The 18,338-nt window shown below is 37.9% G+C and overlaps 1 protein-coding gene across 2 annotated transcripts in view; it reads right to left on the bottom strand.

Moving 5' to 3' along the window:
* The window catches only part of scube3 (signal peptide, CUB domain, EGF-like 3), a 115,373-nt gene extending 101,547 nt beyond the window's left edge, over positions 1-13,826 (bottom strand). For both annotated transcript variants that reach the window (XM_069190263.1, XM_069190264.1), the window contains exon 1: positions 13,311-13,826. In XM_069190263.1, the coding sequence (XP_069046364.1) occupies positions 13,311-13,416 (106 nt within the window). In that variant the 5' untranslated portion in view covers positions 13,417-13,826. The remainder of the gene's footprint in view (positions 1-13,310) is intronic.
* Between the last annotated feature and the right edge of the window lie 4,512 nt (positions 13,827-18,338).

Here is an 18,338-nt window from a genome sequence, read left to right as displayed (position 1 = left end):
CGGAGATAAACAGATACTTGATAGTATTAATATTTGTAGAATGCATCTAGAGTTTAAGACAGTATAAAACGTATAAACAGTATAAAAATGAAAATATCTTTATCCTCTTCTAGATGGTGTGTCCTTCAAGAGAAACTAACAGTGGAGTGGCAGAGTACTTGGCAGACTGGAGGTGTGCAATTCAAACATCAGGCTGTATTTACTCTCCCCTGAACCCTAAACTGCCTTTAGACGCTTGTCCCCTGGACAACTCAGACAATGTTGTGGGTTTGCTAACTCACAAAATTCATCTTTTTCCCTGAATACAGGACAAACAAGCAGACTGGCCTGGTTATTCGAAGTGAGAAGCTGGCATACAGAAAATTCTTCTGAACCATTATAAAGGAACAGAAGGCCTTACTCCTTCAATGAATAATTACTGTGGACAGGAGGTGAGATGGATGTCAATGTTGGGTGGATCAGGAAGGAGACAGCAAGGTTTTTTTGTTACATCTAACAAAACAAGCAGGAAAGCAGTGCATTGACGATGCTTAGACTAGAGTCTACATGGTAGGCAGTCAAATAGCCTAGGAGCCGGAGCTGTGAAACTGCAGTACGTGTCCTAAACATTTAGAAAAAGCAGGCTTACAGAGGTAAATCTGAAATGCTCAAACACAAAAGAACTAGAACATGTTGATAGCTCACAGACTAACCTAGCACATCAGGGGCCTGATGCAGCCAGACAAAAATTAAAGGTGAAAAATTGAAAGTCCTTCAATTTTTGGGGTATCTTTTTAAATATGGCATGTCTTCGTAGTAGGATGTGATATTTAAACCTGAGAGAGGAAAGAGGGCAGGCTGATGGTTAAATGTAGTGGATCACGATTAAATTAATTCTCTGAAGGTATTAGTAAATGTAATCCAAATTTTGAAAGTTATGTTGAATAATAGAAGTTTATGCACAAGGAATTGAGCATCTTTCCTCTTTCAGTTAATAAAGAGATGTACTATGACACTATTATGGAGGACAGGGTTCACCTTGGTTGGGCACTGCTGTTGTACCCATGAGCAATGTACTTCACTCACTTTGTTTCAGCAAAAAACCCTGTTCACAAGTATCAGCCAGACAGAGTCTCCCAAGTCTTCAGCTGGTAAAGGAACACACCTGAGGGTCTGAAGGAGTCCTGGGTTTGAGTCTGGGTCTTGTCACTAGCTGACTATGAATGGGATTCTCTAAAAAGTGGTGCACAGTTGGCTGATTGGCACCGAGGGTAGGGTGGTATTTACTGGCCTGGCCTCTCATGGCTCCCAGTGAGCCCTTGCAGATGTGTACTGTTCTCAGTGAGGGAAGCGTCTCACTTCTAACCAGTACTGAACCTCCATTACAGGGCTGTGATGGAAAATAGATACTCATGTGAAGTATGCTAAAAGTACACAAAGCATCTTACATTTCCACCTCAGACTGAAAATAATGCCTCAACAGACAAGCTCAAACTTCGATTCTTTTTAAACCTAAAACGATGCTGAAAAGCAATTAAATCCTAGCAGCTTAAAACGAATGTCCTGCATTTCTTTACATTACAGAGTGTCTCTGGAGCGCTCGGCAAAACAATGATAATAGCAGTTATTGCATTTATATAGTGCTTTTCAGTCAAAATGATCCCACCACACTTTACATATACGAGTGGACTCACTTCAGCTACTGTAGATGTGCTGTACCAAAAAGGATGATGTGCAGCCACCATTCTGCTCCAGCAGTACCACAACCCAGGAGATCAAGTGGAGAAGTGAGAAATTGCATTACCCATTGAATTTAGGCTGGCCTGAATTGTGAAAGCCAAGGGTGCTATTTAGTGAAGACTCCAGGTCTAACACCTCTAGTAGCCTGGACCTCGGTTTTACTGTCTCATCCAAAAGACAACACCTAGAGCACTCTGTCACCATTATTAAGGTATTTGGTTTGAAATTTTGCTCCCAGGGAAACAGAGCCAGGTGTAATCGGTCCACAACACCACTTACACCAACAAGCTGGTTTTCTCTGGACGGCTCCTGTCTTGCACCTACTGACAACTCCCAGCCTTGCTTAGCCTCTGAGAGACTGCAGGGTGGTGATGCTATAATATTAAATTATAATATTCTAATAAAATTATAGCACTATCGTAAAATTATAATATAGTAATGGCAGTGATACACTATTGAAGCAAACCCCAGGATTGGGGAGAAGAAAATAAAAAAACGAAAACAAATGGTATAAGATGGCCACGCTGACTATATAAAGGCACATCAATCCATTTAATATCTTTGATTTACCCGTGTCCACTTTGCATTCTACATAAAAAATAAGGAAAGGAAACCTTCCATTTGAGAAGTAGGGCTATAACACACACCTACCTTTGGTAAAGCAATGTACATCTAAGAATTATGTAAGATTATCAAAACAAAGTACTTCACCTTGGAATACATACCGGCTTATCCATAGTATATATTTATATAGCACCTTTAAAGATACAACATCCAAAAGTGCTTTATAATAAAATAATAGAGACAGCTATACATAAATATATTTAGTCATTTATTAAAGTAAAATAGTAAAACAGGATGAAATAGAGTATAAAGGTAAGTGTATTCCTTAAATTAAGAAATGTAAGAATTTTAAAGTGCTGACTGAAGTTTAAGATCTGAGATGGGCTGGGGGGTCATTCCACTGCCTTGGAGTAACAGAACAGAACGCCTGGTCTCCCAGTGTTTGGAGTCTCCTACTGGGAAGAAGGCCTGAGACTTAAAAGTACAAACTGTAGTCATATGAGAGGTTAGCAATTCTCTTTATAATTAAGACCCAAACTGTTCAAGCCCTAGAAGCCAAGCAGCAGCAGTATTCTGAAGTTGATTCTGAAATCCACTGGAAACCAGTGCAAGGAAGCTAAAACAGGTGATATATGTTAATACATTTTAGTTTAAGATAAGGTCTCAGCTATGGAGTTCTGGACGTGCTGTAACCTGTTAGGAATATATTTGGATATATCATAAAGAACTGTATTACAATAAGCAAGCCCGAAATAGGCAAATGCATACATTCACTTTCAGAGTAGGCATCGGAGAAAAATGTAAAGCAATGTTGTGAAGGTGAAAAAAGGACAACTTCATAACATTACACTGAGTTTCAAACGCAAGTCTCAGGTCAAAAATGACACCCGGATATCTGACCTAAGAAATTGTACTTTCTCAGGAGAGCCAGTCAGCACAACATCAGTCTCATCAGAGTTCAGATATAAAAAGTTTTGCTGCTTCCATTTGGTAACATAATCTAAGCAGTGTGGAAGTGTGTATCAGTATCACTTTATAGTACAATATGATAAAAAAATGATCAATTGTGGAGATCTGTTACCATTTCCTACATAAATGTAGTACAAAGATGCATAAATTCACTGATATCCTGATGCTGCTAATTTTGCTCCTGCTCATAACTTAATTTCATGTAATTGAATAACATTTTTCTGTGTTTTAATTATTGATTTCCTAGTAAAAAATGTTTCCATCTTGAAATGTGACAAAGATAAATGAGAAATACATTTTTAAAGGTTTTTCTGAAGCATTTGGCAGGTCATCCTGTTTTCTTAAGATGTCAATAAAAACAAAGATGAACAAGACGTTAAAGTCACTACAAATATTAGAATAAAAATATGAATATAGAAAATACTGTAATATAAATATACCTTTAACTTAACATGACATTGTAATTGATGAGCTGGGGCTTGTGCATGTCTGCCAAATGCTCAGCTTCTTGCTGAGGTACCTCTGCCTTATCTGCTTTAAATATTCCAGAGGATTAATCTGTCAGCACTACTGCTCCTCTGGACAGACTTCAAATGGCAAGGCAGGCTGTCACTGCCATTTTACAAGACATAATAACTGTATAAAAGGATTCAAGACCTCAGGGGGTACTTTTAGAGGGATCTATCATTGTGAGGCAAAAAATGCTGTCTGGATTACTGAACCTATGTTCTGGAAAACACTTTTTTTTTTTAAACCAAGATATTGAAGAAAAGGGGTATGCTAACTACGCAGGCTTTATTTCTAAAACAAAAAGGAAAAAAAATTCGGAAATACGAAGGCATTAGCAGACAAGGACTGTTCATAACCATTTTCTTTATTTTAATTATTAGGATTTAATTCTGATGTTCGGTTTGGCACCACTTTAAAGGATTTCATTTCACAGAACATGAACAGAGGCACTGCCTAATAATCATGCCTCTTAATACATGCTGTACCAATAGTCTCTTTTTTCTTCTGTAAGGAACTAAGACTGGCTCGCAGACTGTTCTGGAAGAGGGTTGCTTTGAGCTGACACCCAGGGCTACATAATTCCTATTTCAAAGTTAATGTGTATGCTGACATTCTTTTCTAAAAATGCAGGAACAACGCAGCGACATTTAAAACTATTGGGACTATACTATACAATTAAAGCTTCAGCTGTGATTTGTTGGTGAAACTATTTTGTGAATGATGCAACCTCTCAGCTACAGTAGATGCTGTAAATTCAGCTGAATAATTCAAAACAAGAGCTAGTTCTGCAAAACTCAGATATACCTGTTTTAATTTTATTACAGTCTATTGGGACTACAACATTACCCCTTGTCACTCGTATTTATGTACTAGGGCCAAGGGGTTTCTTTCTAGCTAAATATGATATTTATATACACATACTGTATATAGTAGCAATTAAAGCTGTTGCAGACCTTATATTTATACCACTTGAATAAGTTACATGACACTTTCTCCGATGCACACAGTAATTATTCGTATTGAGTGCTCTCTAGCCAAGTGGTTCAAAGACACCAATTATAACACAGGGCAACATAATTATAACTGTGCTGTAGCCTATTATTTTCAACTGGGTCCTGATGCATAGGCTACTAATCCTAAATGAATGAGCTACTGCTCTTGTAATGAATTGGGGGGGGGGGTGAATATTTTTTGGATGATTAGAAAACCAATTCGCAACTCCAGGAACATTACTTCAGCTTTGGTGGTGCTTGCCCAGTCTGTGACTTTCAAGACTGATTATTGCCCACTAATACTACAAACACTGTTTTGTTAACTACTGCTCTAATTCCACTTCCAGTGATGGCAGTGATGGAAATCTTTAGCGTCCCAGATTTAAATCATCCATTGTTAAGTCAAGAGGATCATTCATACCTGTGCCCCATTCTACAGAGAAACAAAGATGCAGAAAGGGCAAACGTAATCAGCTCCACACTTGATAATTTCTTTTAAAAAATAGCATAATAAATGGAGATGGGTGGAAAGTGATAGAAATCACTCACTGTATGGGCTGTAACTGTAAAATCAGTGGTTATTTCTAGTGGTTTTGCTTTGTGAGATTCAAGGAAATCTCACTGTTCAGTATGACCCGAATTCTGATTTGGCAGATCACTTTAAACTTAAAAAAGTAACATATACACTAAAGACAGAAATAAAGAAAATGTTATTGCTGCACATTAAAAAATTATATTGACATATGAAAAAGAAAGAACTTTTAAGACTGCCACATAGCAAAAAATGATATTACTGTGGGTGGCAGATAAGACAGTAGGCTTACTTCTGGCTCATTGAGAACATCAATACCTCTAATGGCTTTACTGATACATTCATGCTGCTGCCATCCTCCGGGCAGAACCTGAACAGAATTAGCTAAATCCATCAAATAAAGTAAAGTATTTTGTTATTAACTGAATTCCTTTGACATTCAGAGTGTCTGTTTTTTCAATCACTTAACAAACAATAGGTTTTCCAATACAGTCCCTAAGGCTTGTGCTAGAATTGAAGAATGTAAACAAACTGTTCTAAACATAAGCTTTTATTGCAGATATTACAGAAATACCAGTTATTGACTAGGAAATTATTTAATATAGAAATAATGTAGTTACAGACTGAGATATTGATGTACCGAACAGAACAGCCAAGAAAATTAAATGTTAAATTCATCCAATTTATTAAACACTGAAGCCAGAACTATGAGTCTAAGAAACAGTACTTAGTTTTCTTTTTGTTTTGGTCTTGTAGCAGAGCAAGCTCATACATAGACACCCCAGAACCATACAATTGCCAATCAGTGACTCACGAAAACTCTGAGAAGAGCAAAACAAATGCAAGAGATTAATGATCTAAGTGTCAGCACAGCTGTCTGATGAAGTACATGAAGCACTGCTAACTTTATGTGCTAGAAAGAGGCTGGCCGGGGCAGCAAACACATCATAACCACCACTGAAGTGAGCATGGCTGCCACTGAATGCCACATCAACTCGATCCTGAAAACCAGAGCACTGTAAATATAGCAGAGCTGCCAAGCACAGACCAGGGCAGGGTGGTGATCCTACTGAAGTTCACATAAAACATTAAGAGCCCCATTCGCTGCACGCTGTTTATATTACATTCCAATAAATAAACGGCTTAAAAGAGCTTTGTCAGACAGTAAGTCAGTGGAGGCAGTGGCAATGCAAACTTTAGTTACTGTACACATCATAATAGGAGAGGATTATCAACTCCAGTTAACTCTCCCATTTATCCTTAAGCACAGGACTTCTAAATAACTGATGCAGCATTTCGATCGGGTTTCACCTGAGATACGAGGAAGCTGGCTGATCACCTTTGAGAAGTCGAACCTTTTCTTGTACTCTGTTCAGTGTAGTTACTGGTGTCTGACAAAAGGTTCAAGAGCTCCACAATAAAGGAAGCTAACCGCAACCAGTCAGCATCTCCCAGCTGTACCACCACACTAGTAACACTGTCCAGAAAGGACTCATTGATGTACCCGCAGTGAGGATAGGGTGGCATCATTAATACACCCAAGCATTTGTCTGCTTCCATTAATAAAAAGAGGAAGGGGAAAACTTACAGTATGCACCTATCCGAGAACCATTTCCTGTTGGAACGGTTGTTCCATAAATAGAAAATCCTAATCCCAACACAGCTATATGAATACACAAATAAAAACAAATAAATATCCTCTCGAGGGTTTACAAATACATTTAATCTACAGTATACTACATTACTTTGCATGCCTGGTGGTACACTCCTGTAATCTTGAGCAAGGTACTTCAGCCAAATAGCTACATTAAAATAGCTGTATAAATGGGTGCAATTTAAGTTGCTTTGGTTTAAAGTGCATTCAAGTACATTAGTAATAATAACAAAATCATGCTTCTGTATAAGGTCAGAAGTCAGATTTTGGTTTTGGTAAATGGGCAGTTTCCTATGTTTGTCTTGACTACATGCATAGATATGTTGTGAACCTCTTACCTGAAATGATTTTTTTCACAATCTTTAACAGAAAGTAAATATGAGTAACTAGGAGAAATGAGTTCCCATGCACAAGAATGTCAGACTCTCGCATTCTTGTGTTTTGTAGGAACAAAGGCCATAGTAACACAGCACAAGGGCAGGGTGCTGAAGGTAAGGATGTTTCTGACATAATACGTTCTTCAGTATAACAACATTTTTATTTCCATCCCAATTATACAGAATCAACAGAACCAACAGGAGTCAGTGCGAAGTGCCCAGGGTCTCCTGCCTATTACAATGAAACACATTATGGTTCAGTAGCACAGAGCTGGAAAGTGCTATGCAATAGGTACTCTTCCCTATCTGCAAGCGTCCTCTGCACGCACCTTCTCAACTGCATAAAGCTAAATTGCTGTTTACAAAGCAACACTTGTTGACTGTGCCAGACTTACACAGAAACTAGAGACAAGTTCAACATTAAATACTGAAATTCTACGAGGCAGATCCTGTACACCCAGAGCCTGCATTAATAAACTATTTTTAACCACTAGAAAGTGTTGAAATCTATTTAAATAACAGCATAGCAAATCATTAACACAGGGACTAGTCCTATAAATGTTTTCAAAGAACCTGTACTATGTTGTACCTGAACCTCAATCCCACACAGCTCCAGGTCCTTCATGTTGAATTTATAAATGTCCAGCATACTAATTCTCAATTGACAGATCTTCATTTCACTAGGCTTTCACAAAAGGCCAATCTAACTGGCTTAAGACTTCTTGCCAAAGCCTTACTGGAAGTGTATAAAAAAGCCTTCCAACCAGGAGATCTGTAATTTGTTTTTATTTCCTGTTGACCCGATAATGCAACACTTGGATATTATTGGGCTTTTGCTGTCGGATGGTAATATTTCTCATTACACTGGGTAGCCACCACTAAGCTGTTGAGACAATAAACAAGAGATGACGTGTTCATGCTTAGTTGGACTACATAAAAATCCTAAGGATTCTTTTAAGTAAAAAAGTATAACCTTACATTTTGGAAGAAAAGGGCATTCAAACAAACTCATTTACAGTATATGGATGTCACTGCTGCATCAGTGAAATTAAGGTTAAATGCTACCATCTCTGGAGTGAAATGGCAAACAACAAATGACAATGATGGCAACGGTGATGATGCATGTTCAGTTATGTACAGTACAGTAGCTCAATGGTTCACTTCCTTTAAAGATAAACTTGTGTTATGAAACCCAAGTATTTCGGTATACTGGGATAACAAATCAATCAGAGGCAAACATCTGCATTAATTTACAATTGATCACGACAATTCAAAATGCTGATTTCAATAACATCACAAACCTGGCTATAGGGATTTACCTGCAGTTCTGTATTAAATAATTACCAAAGGACCATGGGTGATAGGAGTAAACTGTTTTATAAATCCAGACAAGAACTGAAAAGTGATAATTGATAACAATATTGAGAAAGAACACAAATGACAGACTTTTGTAATACTTTTGTACATATTACATACATTTCTGAATGCTGTAAAAGATGCATTTAAATGCAATGGATGCCAAAATTATTTAATGCTTCATTTTCACCTGTGACCTAGATTAACATGAACAATTCATTCCTTTCAGCCTGGTGTACTGCCATCTTCAAGTGTTAATCCAACTGCTAATACTGTAGGTGCTAACACCAGTCACAGACCATCTAGCACTGGCATTTGTTTATAAAAGTAATTTGCAGTTGGGACATCTTTGTTATTCAACACTGCAGCACACACAGAATAAAGGTCTTTTATAATGTTGTTTTCAATGTTTCAGATGTTCAATGTATTTACCTCATTTTGAAGCATGATTTGACCACAGTGACCTTATCAAGCACAAAATGCCTCAAGAGGACTCAGACTTCTTTTTTGTTGTTTTTCACATCCAGTCCTTGAAACACAGGTTCAGGTTTTACTAGTGCCAAATAAATATTGTACACATAAGTCTACAAAAAAAAGCACTTCCACCACATAATAGTTTGGAAATCGGTAAAAAGGAAAACGATTATCAGCACAACCAGGAAAACTAAGGAAAGAGCGTCCACTGGACAGGTAAAGAATAATGATCAGTGGCCACAACTTGATTCATCTTACACTGAGAAGACTGTGAGCCTCGATAACTGCCATGGAGCTTTTGATAGGGTACCTCAATGTAACAGGCTAAAGGCTACTGAAGAGCACACTACATTCAGAAAATGTTGAGGTAAACAAGACCCAAAGCATGGTCAAAACATGGTAAAGAACAGACAAAATAGGTGTGTAGCTGGGAGAGGAATATATTACTTTATATGGTAAACAGTAATGCATCTGTATGACTCAGAAAGACTCAATAACACATTCCTTAATGTAATTGTAGAACAAACACAGACTGAGGAGATGAACAGTACATAGTCTCTGTTAAAAAGCAGTGCTCTATTACAAAATGTTCATTCTACTCAGTTAACAAAATCTCAGTTAACAAAATCTCACACCTTAGGTTTGTACACTTTTATAGGGCTGTTGTAAAATCTAAAACAAAACTTGAGTACTTCCCCCAAAAATCCTTAAAGTGCACATAAGCTTTTAGTGACAATTCACACTATGCATCAAAATCCCGAAAGGCATTCACATCGTCAATCCGTGGGGCCTCTTGCAGATCCACAAAAATACATAAACTCAAGGACAGGAAAGCAGCAGTGAGGCTTGGGAACAAAATTCCCTAACTATTTGTTGAAGCTGGACGTGGGACCTCAGAAAAATTGACTTGATGGGAAGACCTGCCACAAGTACTCTCCTCACCTGTAGCCTTTCTTATGTTCTTGTTCTAAAAATACATTGTTTTATTTCATGGAACGGACAAAGAAATTTAAGACTAAAATATCCTTCAGGGGTAAAAAGGCTCAAGTTTGAGATAAGATGAAAACCAACATAATACTTCATAATTTCATGAGCCCTTGTTCTTATTTAGCCAGCAGTATTGACAAAGACATTAAATTGGACACCGCCGGCTACAACTAAGGCCTGTGGAAATGACTAAAAGGAAAAGAATGATGAAGCAAAAAAACACTCCCCTCCCCCTGCTGTGAGGGCTAGCTTTCCAGGTACACTACATTCTCCTGTGAGCCTCGTTTGCACAGTGTTTTCACATCAGAGTCTTTCCCACACAGTCCGCACTGTAGCCTGTTCCAGCAGAGGCTTTCTGAATTAGACATTCAAGCAAGGTGCAAAGGTTACACCAACACAGTTACTGCGGCATGTCATTTTGTCTCTCTTGGTTGCCTTGGCGCTGCGTAGCAATGGCTCCTGCCGTGTTTGATCAGACTGTGGGCCGCTACATTCTCCACACTTCTCCTCCTTCAGGATCTAGGGGCATCCATCGATTGATGGCAATATCAGACAAGCCACCCTCCAACTTTTTCTTATGATTTTTCATGCAGAATCTAGGATTGTCCTGACACTGATGGGGGACAAAGAGGCTTGTCGCTAACATCTGTGTTAAGTAAATATTTACTTCACAAATTGTGCCCCTTAATCTCTGTCATTGTCTATTTTTTCCTTTCTCTCTCTAGTCCCTGTTCCTTGTTTCAGAAGGTTAACCACAGACAGTTAACATACTTTTACACCAGATTGGCTTCTCTGAGAGTTGACCAGAGGGAGCTTATCCTTATTCCATGTGACCAAGATTTACTGTACAGTTTTACATCATACTATAAACTTTATTAACACACTATGTTCTCATTGCATCAGACACCACATGAGGTCACCTATAAAATGTAACAAAGAAGAGTAAAAAAATGGCAATTACTCAAAAGAATTTTATATATATATGCAATATAATTTAAGTATCAGTTTACATATTGTAGATGCTGAGGAAAACCTTGTTTCTTTAAAAGGTGTAAAGGAACACTTTAGACATGTTACATGTCCATCACAAATTTAATTTTAAATGTTATCATATCCCCTCATGAGGCAAATCATGCTGGAAACAAGTTCATCTAATAGTATTTGGCCATGCTGAACAGACATCCATGGCACCTGGTCTTACCATAAAAGTATTTAATCCTCCCCTTTCACACCTTAACTTCAGTTACAAAGTTTTTCAAAGCAAAAGACTATAAACGAGCCCATACAAAATGCTGTGCTGATGTGCACAAATCTAAAATTACAGTGCATAGCATCACTCAAGGAGTAATTTCAAAATCTTAAGTCATGAGGGTCTGTAAATGTGGTCCTTTTCTCTGAGGCTGGGGAAGGCAGCAGCAACAAAACCTTACTGTATATGAGCTGTGGTGCTCAATGTACTTTCTCCACGTAAGGTTAAGTCCAGAAGTAGCCTGCTCACTTCTGAACTCTGAACAACAAAATGTGCAATCAGAAAAGGAAAGAAATAAGTTCTAATTGTAAAATGTAAATATTAGGTTTTCCCACAAGTGGGAGCAGACCACCCAGGGTGCAAAATAGTCATTTTTCCCTCCTTCACTGCTTCTCAACAGCCCAAACGGCGTCTTTTCTTCCTCTTTATTTAAACGTGGCATTACTTGTATACCTCACCACATTGCTTGGGCATCCTATGGATGAGCCATGTGGAGTCAAATACAGATGACTACAATATTCTGAACTGGATGTCGAAGTTACATGCGATCTTCCTGCTACTTCTGTGTGTAATTAGTACTACTTCAAATGAGTCAAATAAATATTCCAACCTTACTTACTAAGACCAGACTAAGCATTGCAGAGAACAACAAAATGTGTAAGTTTTAAAAATTAACAAATGTACAATATTACCCATTACAGTTTCAATATTTAGCACATTTGGTACAGGTAATTACAGTGTAGTTTGTCAATGCTTTTTGATAAAAGTACTGGACAACACTTCATGAACCACTCTGCCACTGATCTTTAAGATTGAGTAGTTCAGAGTGGGATGAATTACAAAAGCTTTTTTTAGACTAAACTACCCCACTTGACAATCCTCTAAAACAAGAGAACATTCAATCGTCAAAAAAAACCCAACAAATTTAAGATTCCTGGTGATTATTGATTGAGCTCCTGTAAAGTGTTTTAAACAAATAACTTTTCATTACTTTCAGAAGCTAACAATATACATGGACATCTTTCATCTATAAAGTGTATACACATGTCTGAGTGTGTCTGTAACTCAGTGCATACATCCTTACATCCTTTGAGAAATTACATTAACTGTATAAGCAGTCCTGCTGAGACCCATTCAGGGTACAGTTATTATTGTAATATTAATTACGAGTATTAGCAGTAACTACCATTGTTATAATTTAAACGGGCAGCTTTTACTGAGCAGCCACCTGGACTACCAAAATGAGATTGCTGAGTTTATGCTGAATTGTGCGAGAATGAACAAGGCATGGTAAAGGACTGGCAGAGTACAGCAATTCAGAGTTTATATTCACATAAAAGGGATCATTGACACCAGCACCATGAATCTGCATTCAAATTGTTTTATACATTTACTGGATATAAAACATGAATGTCTGCTATCAATTCAGACTAATTCAGTTCTAATAATAAGGATAATAATCCGTTGAGACATTAAAGCTTTAACTGATCAGTGATAAGTCAATCAAAATATAATAGTTAAAACATTGTATCTGCTTTGTAAACGTAAGATAGAATTATTAGTAAATGAAATCACATCACGCAACAGCACAATGAAAACTCGTGATAAATGCAATAATCCTTTAAAACTTTAGAACTTTTATCTTGAGCACTATAATGCAAGAAACTATGTTAAGTTTCTTGTTTGCCTTTTATCTGTCGTATCCCAGCCTAAGATACTACCAGTACCTCGTTTCCTTGTAACAGATCACTTATTTATTACTTCAACAAAAGCATTATTTACAAGTCGTTAGAAAAGGATTTGCGTTTAACTTGCTCTGATTTTCCAGCCAAGTGTGAAACTCATTTAAAAACGCATAACTAAAAGCAACCCGCCCCCACATATCAGCGTCAAATTAGTGTAAAATGAAAGAAAAAAACAAACTTACCTTGAGTAGATTTGGTTCCTAAAGCACTATCAGGCTGTTGGACAAAGGCAACCAAAAAGAAACCTAAAAATCCAATACTAGCGCGCATCACAGCGTACCTATACATATTACATACATATAATAAAATTGCTTAAACATATACACATGTACGTCCTCGGACAAGAGCAAGCAACACAATTTTTTGAGGCGTTCAATGAAGAGCAAGGTGAGGATACTCCTTTCTTCCTTAGCCCTGCTCGGGTTGCTCTCCCTTCCCCGTGTTTTACTTTAAATGCTCGGGTACTACGAGGTGCCCGGCTATGTGCAACACTGGAGAGAGTTCTGTGATCATGTTCGACCCTAGCCAATTTCAATATAAGAGAGAGAGAGGGGGAGAGAGAGAGATAGAGTGAAGACGAGAAGAGGAAGGGGGAGGAGAGATGAAGATCCGCGCATTGCTACAGCTCTCGCTCTCCCTCTCTCTCTTTCTCCGGCTACTTGCAAGGATTTTCTTTTTCTGCAGGAATTTACAATCAGCTGCTGGTTAGTGCATGGGGAGGTTACCATGGAAACGGCTTCTCTGGGCGCGGAGGTCAGACTCGGGGACCATGTGCAATCAATGGATCAATGCGAGTTGAGCGCAACATCCAGACCAAACAACCTCACCGTACGCACACTAGCAGAGACACAGCTCCCAAAAGAGGGACAGAGAGAAAGAAAATAGCGGAAGACTCAGGCCAGGTTTGGCAACATCAGCGGACTGGGTATTTCATTGGGTGTCTAGTACGTGTACTCGCCAAATGCCCTAGCCAGTACAGTATATATTTTTCTCTGTTTCGTGAATTTGATTGGTCACAAGTGTTTAAAATGTATTTAATCGAACTGCTTTCCGTCACCCTTCTTATTACTCCCTTTCTAAATGGCTGCAGAACGCACACAACCTGAAAACACCTTTCTCCTCTTTCCCTCGCACTTTGAAAACTCTTCCTTGTGATTCCTTGCAGTGCAGTACATTCCCACCTCCCGGCAAGGGATTCGTTTAGCTTCTTGAAAAATATGCGAAGTAATAAATACACTTCTCTTTAATTATTTACTTAACTAGTCGACTTTAATATGGCATAACTCATTTTTGTTCAATGAACATAAGCATGCCTTATGCTATTTATGGCCGAAACAGCTGGAAAGAAAGACCCGTCAGCCAGTTTAATTCCCACCAAGCACAAGCTAAATGTAAGCTAAAAACACAAATGAGCCCCAAATGATTTTAGAATAAGTGTTTAAAGATTATCCAAAAGAGGGAAGAGGGTGAATGGTTATTTCACTGTATGACACTGCCGTCTCCCCCACACACACTTTATTCTAGGCTTGGATAAATACAAATTGCCGATAAATAAATAAAATATAAATATAAATAAAAATTCATCAGCTGTTGGGAACTGCTAATGTAAACGCAGCCACTAAAGCCCCAATCTGTCCCAACTGTAACATGGACCTCGTTAAACTCATCACACAATCCCTTCAGTAGCCTTGATTTTGACCTTCCCTTGTTTCTCAAGCAAGCTTGCATCTCTCACTGCCCAAACAAGAGCACACACCCTGCGCACAGAAGCGGGAAAAGAACACAAGGGGCCCCAAGCCTCACTTGTGTCAGACCCAGTCCATACCTGGCATTGTATGGGGCTGTTTGCCTTCAGAGGTCAAAACTGGTGAGGCACATTTACAGGGGCTGCCTCTATTTAGTGTGTCAGGCATAGAGCTTGCTCTTGCTGCTACCCAGCTCAACCGCAAGAGACTGCCCCGAAAACACACGTTTATCACACCTGTAAAACAGTCGTTGACTGTCTTCCAAAATTATATTTTATGGGCAGACACACACCTATAGATAGCTGTTTGCTTAAGAAGGTCACGGCTGCCAAGGCACATTCATTTAATTCAGGCTACACAGTATCTGCTTCTAATTTGGTTTCTTTTTAGACATCAATCCGTAGGAGAAAAGAAAAGCAAGCATGAGTTAGCCTGCTCGGGTTCTGTAGCTGTGCTCTGTACTGTTGCTCTTCAACCTGAACGACGGCAAACACATTTCAGGAGTGGTTTAGATTTATCGGCAATTTCTGTTATTTCATTGTGACGCATACTGTTAAACTGTGTGCGTGCTGCAACACTGCATGCTGCTGTTTTTTCTTAGATTATCTGGCATGTGAACACTTTTCATCACAGTATGCGAGAAAGTTTTATGGGGAGGTAAATTACTTCCACAAAAGATCTGAAGCTCAGTGGTGGAGAATAATTTTTTTAGCACTTCTCATATACTCCCTCTTGTCAACACATCTCATTTACTGTAGCTTGAGAGGCCTGCATGAGAATGTAAAGCCTTCTCATCAGCCATCACAACCCACTGATCATCTGCTTCTTTGTCACTTTCTCCAGTTTGCCTCGTATTTGAGTAATTGTGTCTGGTACATGCCAGTACTATCAGCTTTATGGGAAATGTCAGAAAATGGTAAACTAGTTCACAGCCATGCTGTTAATGACAGTTTTCCACGACCTTATTCCTAAATTATTCGTAACTTTTCAAGGCATGGCAAATGGTTGAATAGACGTGGGAAAACACAATCATATGAGATACACAGAAACAGGAAGAAAAGGGACAGAAGGTATCTCAACTATATTACACCTGTCCTCAGTATTCTGCAAAGTTCTAGATGTGAAAGACTTTTTTCTTAAAACTCAGCCCTGTCCATTTTACACCTCCGAAATGCAACATTCAAGACTCATGAAGGAATGCGAACTACATTACAAAACTATTTAAAAAGTAAAGCTACATCCAAGTAATTAAAAATACCAATTAAAAAAGGAACACAAGAATAATACAGTATATCTAATGACAAACACTATATCAATTGTATTTGCAGTACAGAATATCCCTTACAGATACGGATAGAACAAGAAAATCAGTGTTCTTTTCTAGATCTATCATGTTACAGATAGAACTTTTTAGCCTATAGATGAAGAAAAGTGCTCAAACCTTCAAAAACATTCTATTAAGACTTTTTTCTAAGATTCTAGAAATGACAGTTTATTGACAGATCTGTTCAGCACATTCATACCCTTATTTAATGCTCAAATGAAAAGGAAAAAAGAAGTAAAAATCTTAATGATTTGTTATTTATCTTATATTTTTTCCTCATGCACTGTGTAAAAGTGGTATTCTAATGTATTGTGTTTTTGCTGTAGTTAATAGTTACATCTTAACATGTTCTCCTTCTGTTTTTCATTGACATTCAGTCTTATTTACTAACCAATTATGTGTTTAGTCAATATAGTTGAAAAATGCAATCATTATTACAATAAATTTAAGTCACAAGCCACAAAAATGCTTAAGAAACAGAATACGTTTCCCAAGCACAGCAGTAAAATGATTGATGTTGTATTATAAATATGGCTGTTTTTACATCTTTTTTACATCACTAGCAGGAAAGATAGGCCAGATTATGTTTTATTTATGACTCTGACTGAAAGACGCACAAGCTGGCAGAGAGAGAGAAGGGACTTAATGCACCAGTGCATTTGACCTTCTGTGTACCATGGGGTCAAGGGGTCCTGACCTTCCAACTGTTGTTGTAGTTAGAAGCTCAGTGCAAGTAAGAGATGTTAAGCAAATTAACCCTTTGAAATCCTTCAAAGTTTTTAACATACTCAAAAAAGGGAAAAGCTGCACATAAATAACTAGTGAAACAGAACTGTGAAAATCTTAATTTCATGAGCTGTCCTTCTCTGCTCTGTCTATAGTCGATTCTCACCCGGATGCAACTAGAAAGAATGATGAAAAAGGTATTGGCTGCTTGAAAGTGTGTATTATACAATTACCAATATTTATTTTGACAGTGGTAGGGCTTACATGGACATGTTTTTTTTTTCTTTTGATGTGTTGCTTGTCCATTTCAGGAAGTATTCTTGTATGCCAATCTGTTTTTGGAAGAAAAATAGCATGCACTAACTCACTTATCCATGTCTGATACCATTTATATCAAGAGTAGTGTTTCATGCATTACTATGAGAATGATTTAGAATTTGTCTCCTTACATTGCCAATTAGCACCAATTTGCTTCTCAATCCACAACTGATTATTAAGACTATTAAAAGAGTGCATTGTCCCCACCTTTATCTTGTTCATGTTAGACTATTTTTTAAAATGATATGAACACAGCCTTGGTCAGCCCTGAATGCATATAGTTAGCCCAGTCGTTGTGAACTGACATGTGTCATGAAAACTTGGCTTGCTTCAGGTATAGCATTGTGAGAAAGCAAACAGTAGATGGATATCTAGTCTGTATTTTTATCCCCAAATCCATAGGTACTCTTATCTGGAGACTCTGTGGAGCTGTTTCTATAAATAGTATGGATGAGAAAACATTTTTCAGTACTTACCTTCAGCCAGCTTTGAAGACATGTTTTGTGTGGTCTTGCTGCAAAACGGTAAACTCTTTTCTGTTTCAACCCATTTTTCACAAGCAAGCCAAAGTGCTTCAGGAGTGAGTCACTTCTTAGTAGGTTTATTGATGTTAGGTTTCGCTTTGGAAATTGAATACTTTGTAAACTAAGCTCTTGCAAACAAACAACACAAATTACCATTTCCACCTGGAGAGGAATAACAACTATTCTGGAAAAAGAAAAGATTCAGCAAATTGTATTGCAGAATAATATTTTAGACAGGCATGAATTTATCCACCTACAGTAGCTAGGAGGGCGGAGGGCATTGAAGACCATATTAAAAACAAATTAGTGTACACATTTAGCAGGTTAAATAAGCGAATGGTCTCTTCACACCAACAGAAATACTTATTTTGGATCCTTTTTGAAGATGGCACCACTTAGGATTATAATTGAAAAGATACATATTTGGTAAAAAGATTAGTTAAAATGAAAAAATAATGACCTCCAGTAAGAAAAAAGAGGTGAGAGAAAAGTGTTAGGGGATTTATACAGAGACACCAATTTACAAGTTACATGTTTGCACTTTCCAAGATCCACCATTTTTAGAAAACAAGG

This window comes from Lepisosteus oculatus, chromosome 5, assembly GCF_040954835.1.
Source record: "Lepisosteus oculatus isolate fLepOcu1 chromosome 5, fLepOcu1.hap2, whole genome shotgun sequence".
NCBI lineage: Eukaryota > Metazoa > Chordata > Actinopteri > Semionotiformes > Lepisosteidae > Lepisosteus > Lepisosteus oculatus.
This window is presented reverse-complemented; position numbering and strand designations above follow the sequence as displayed.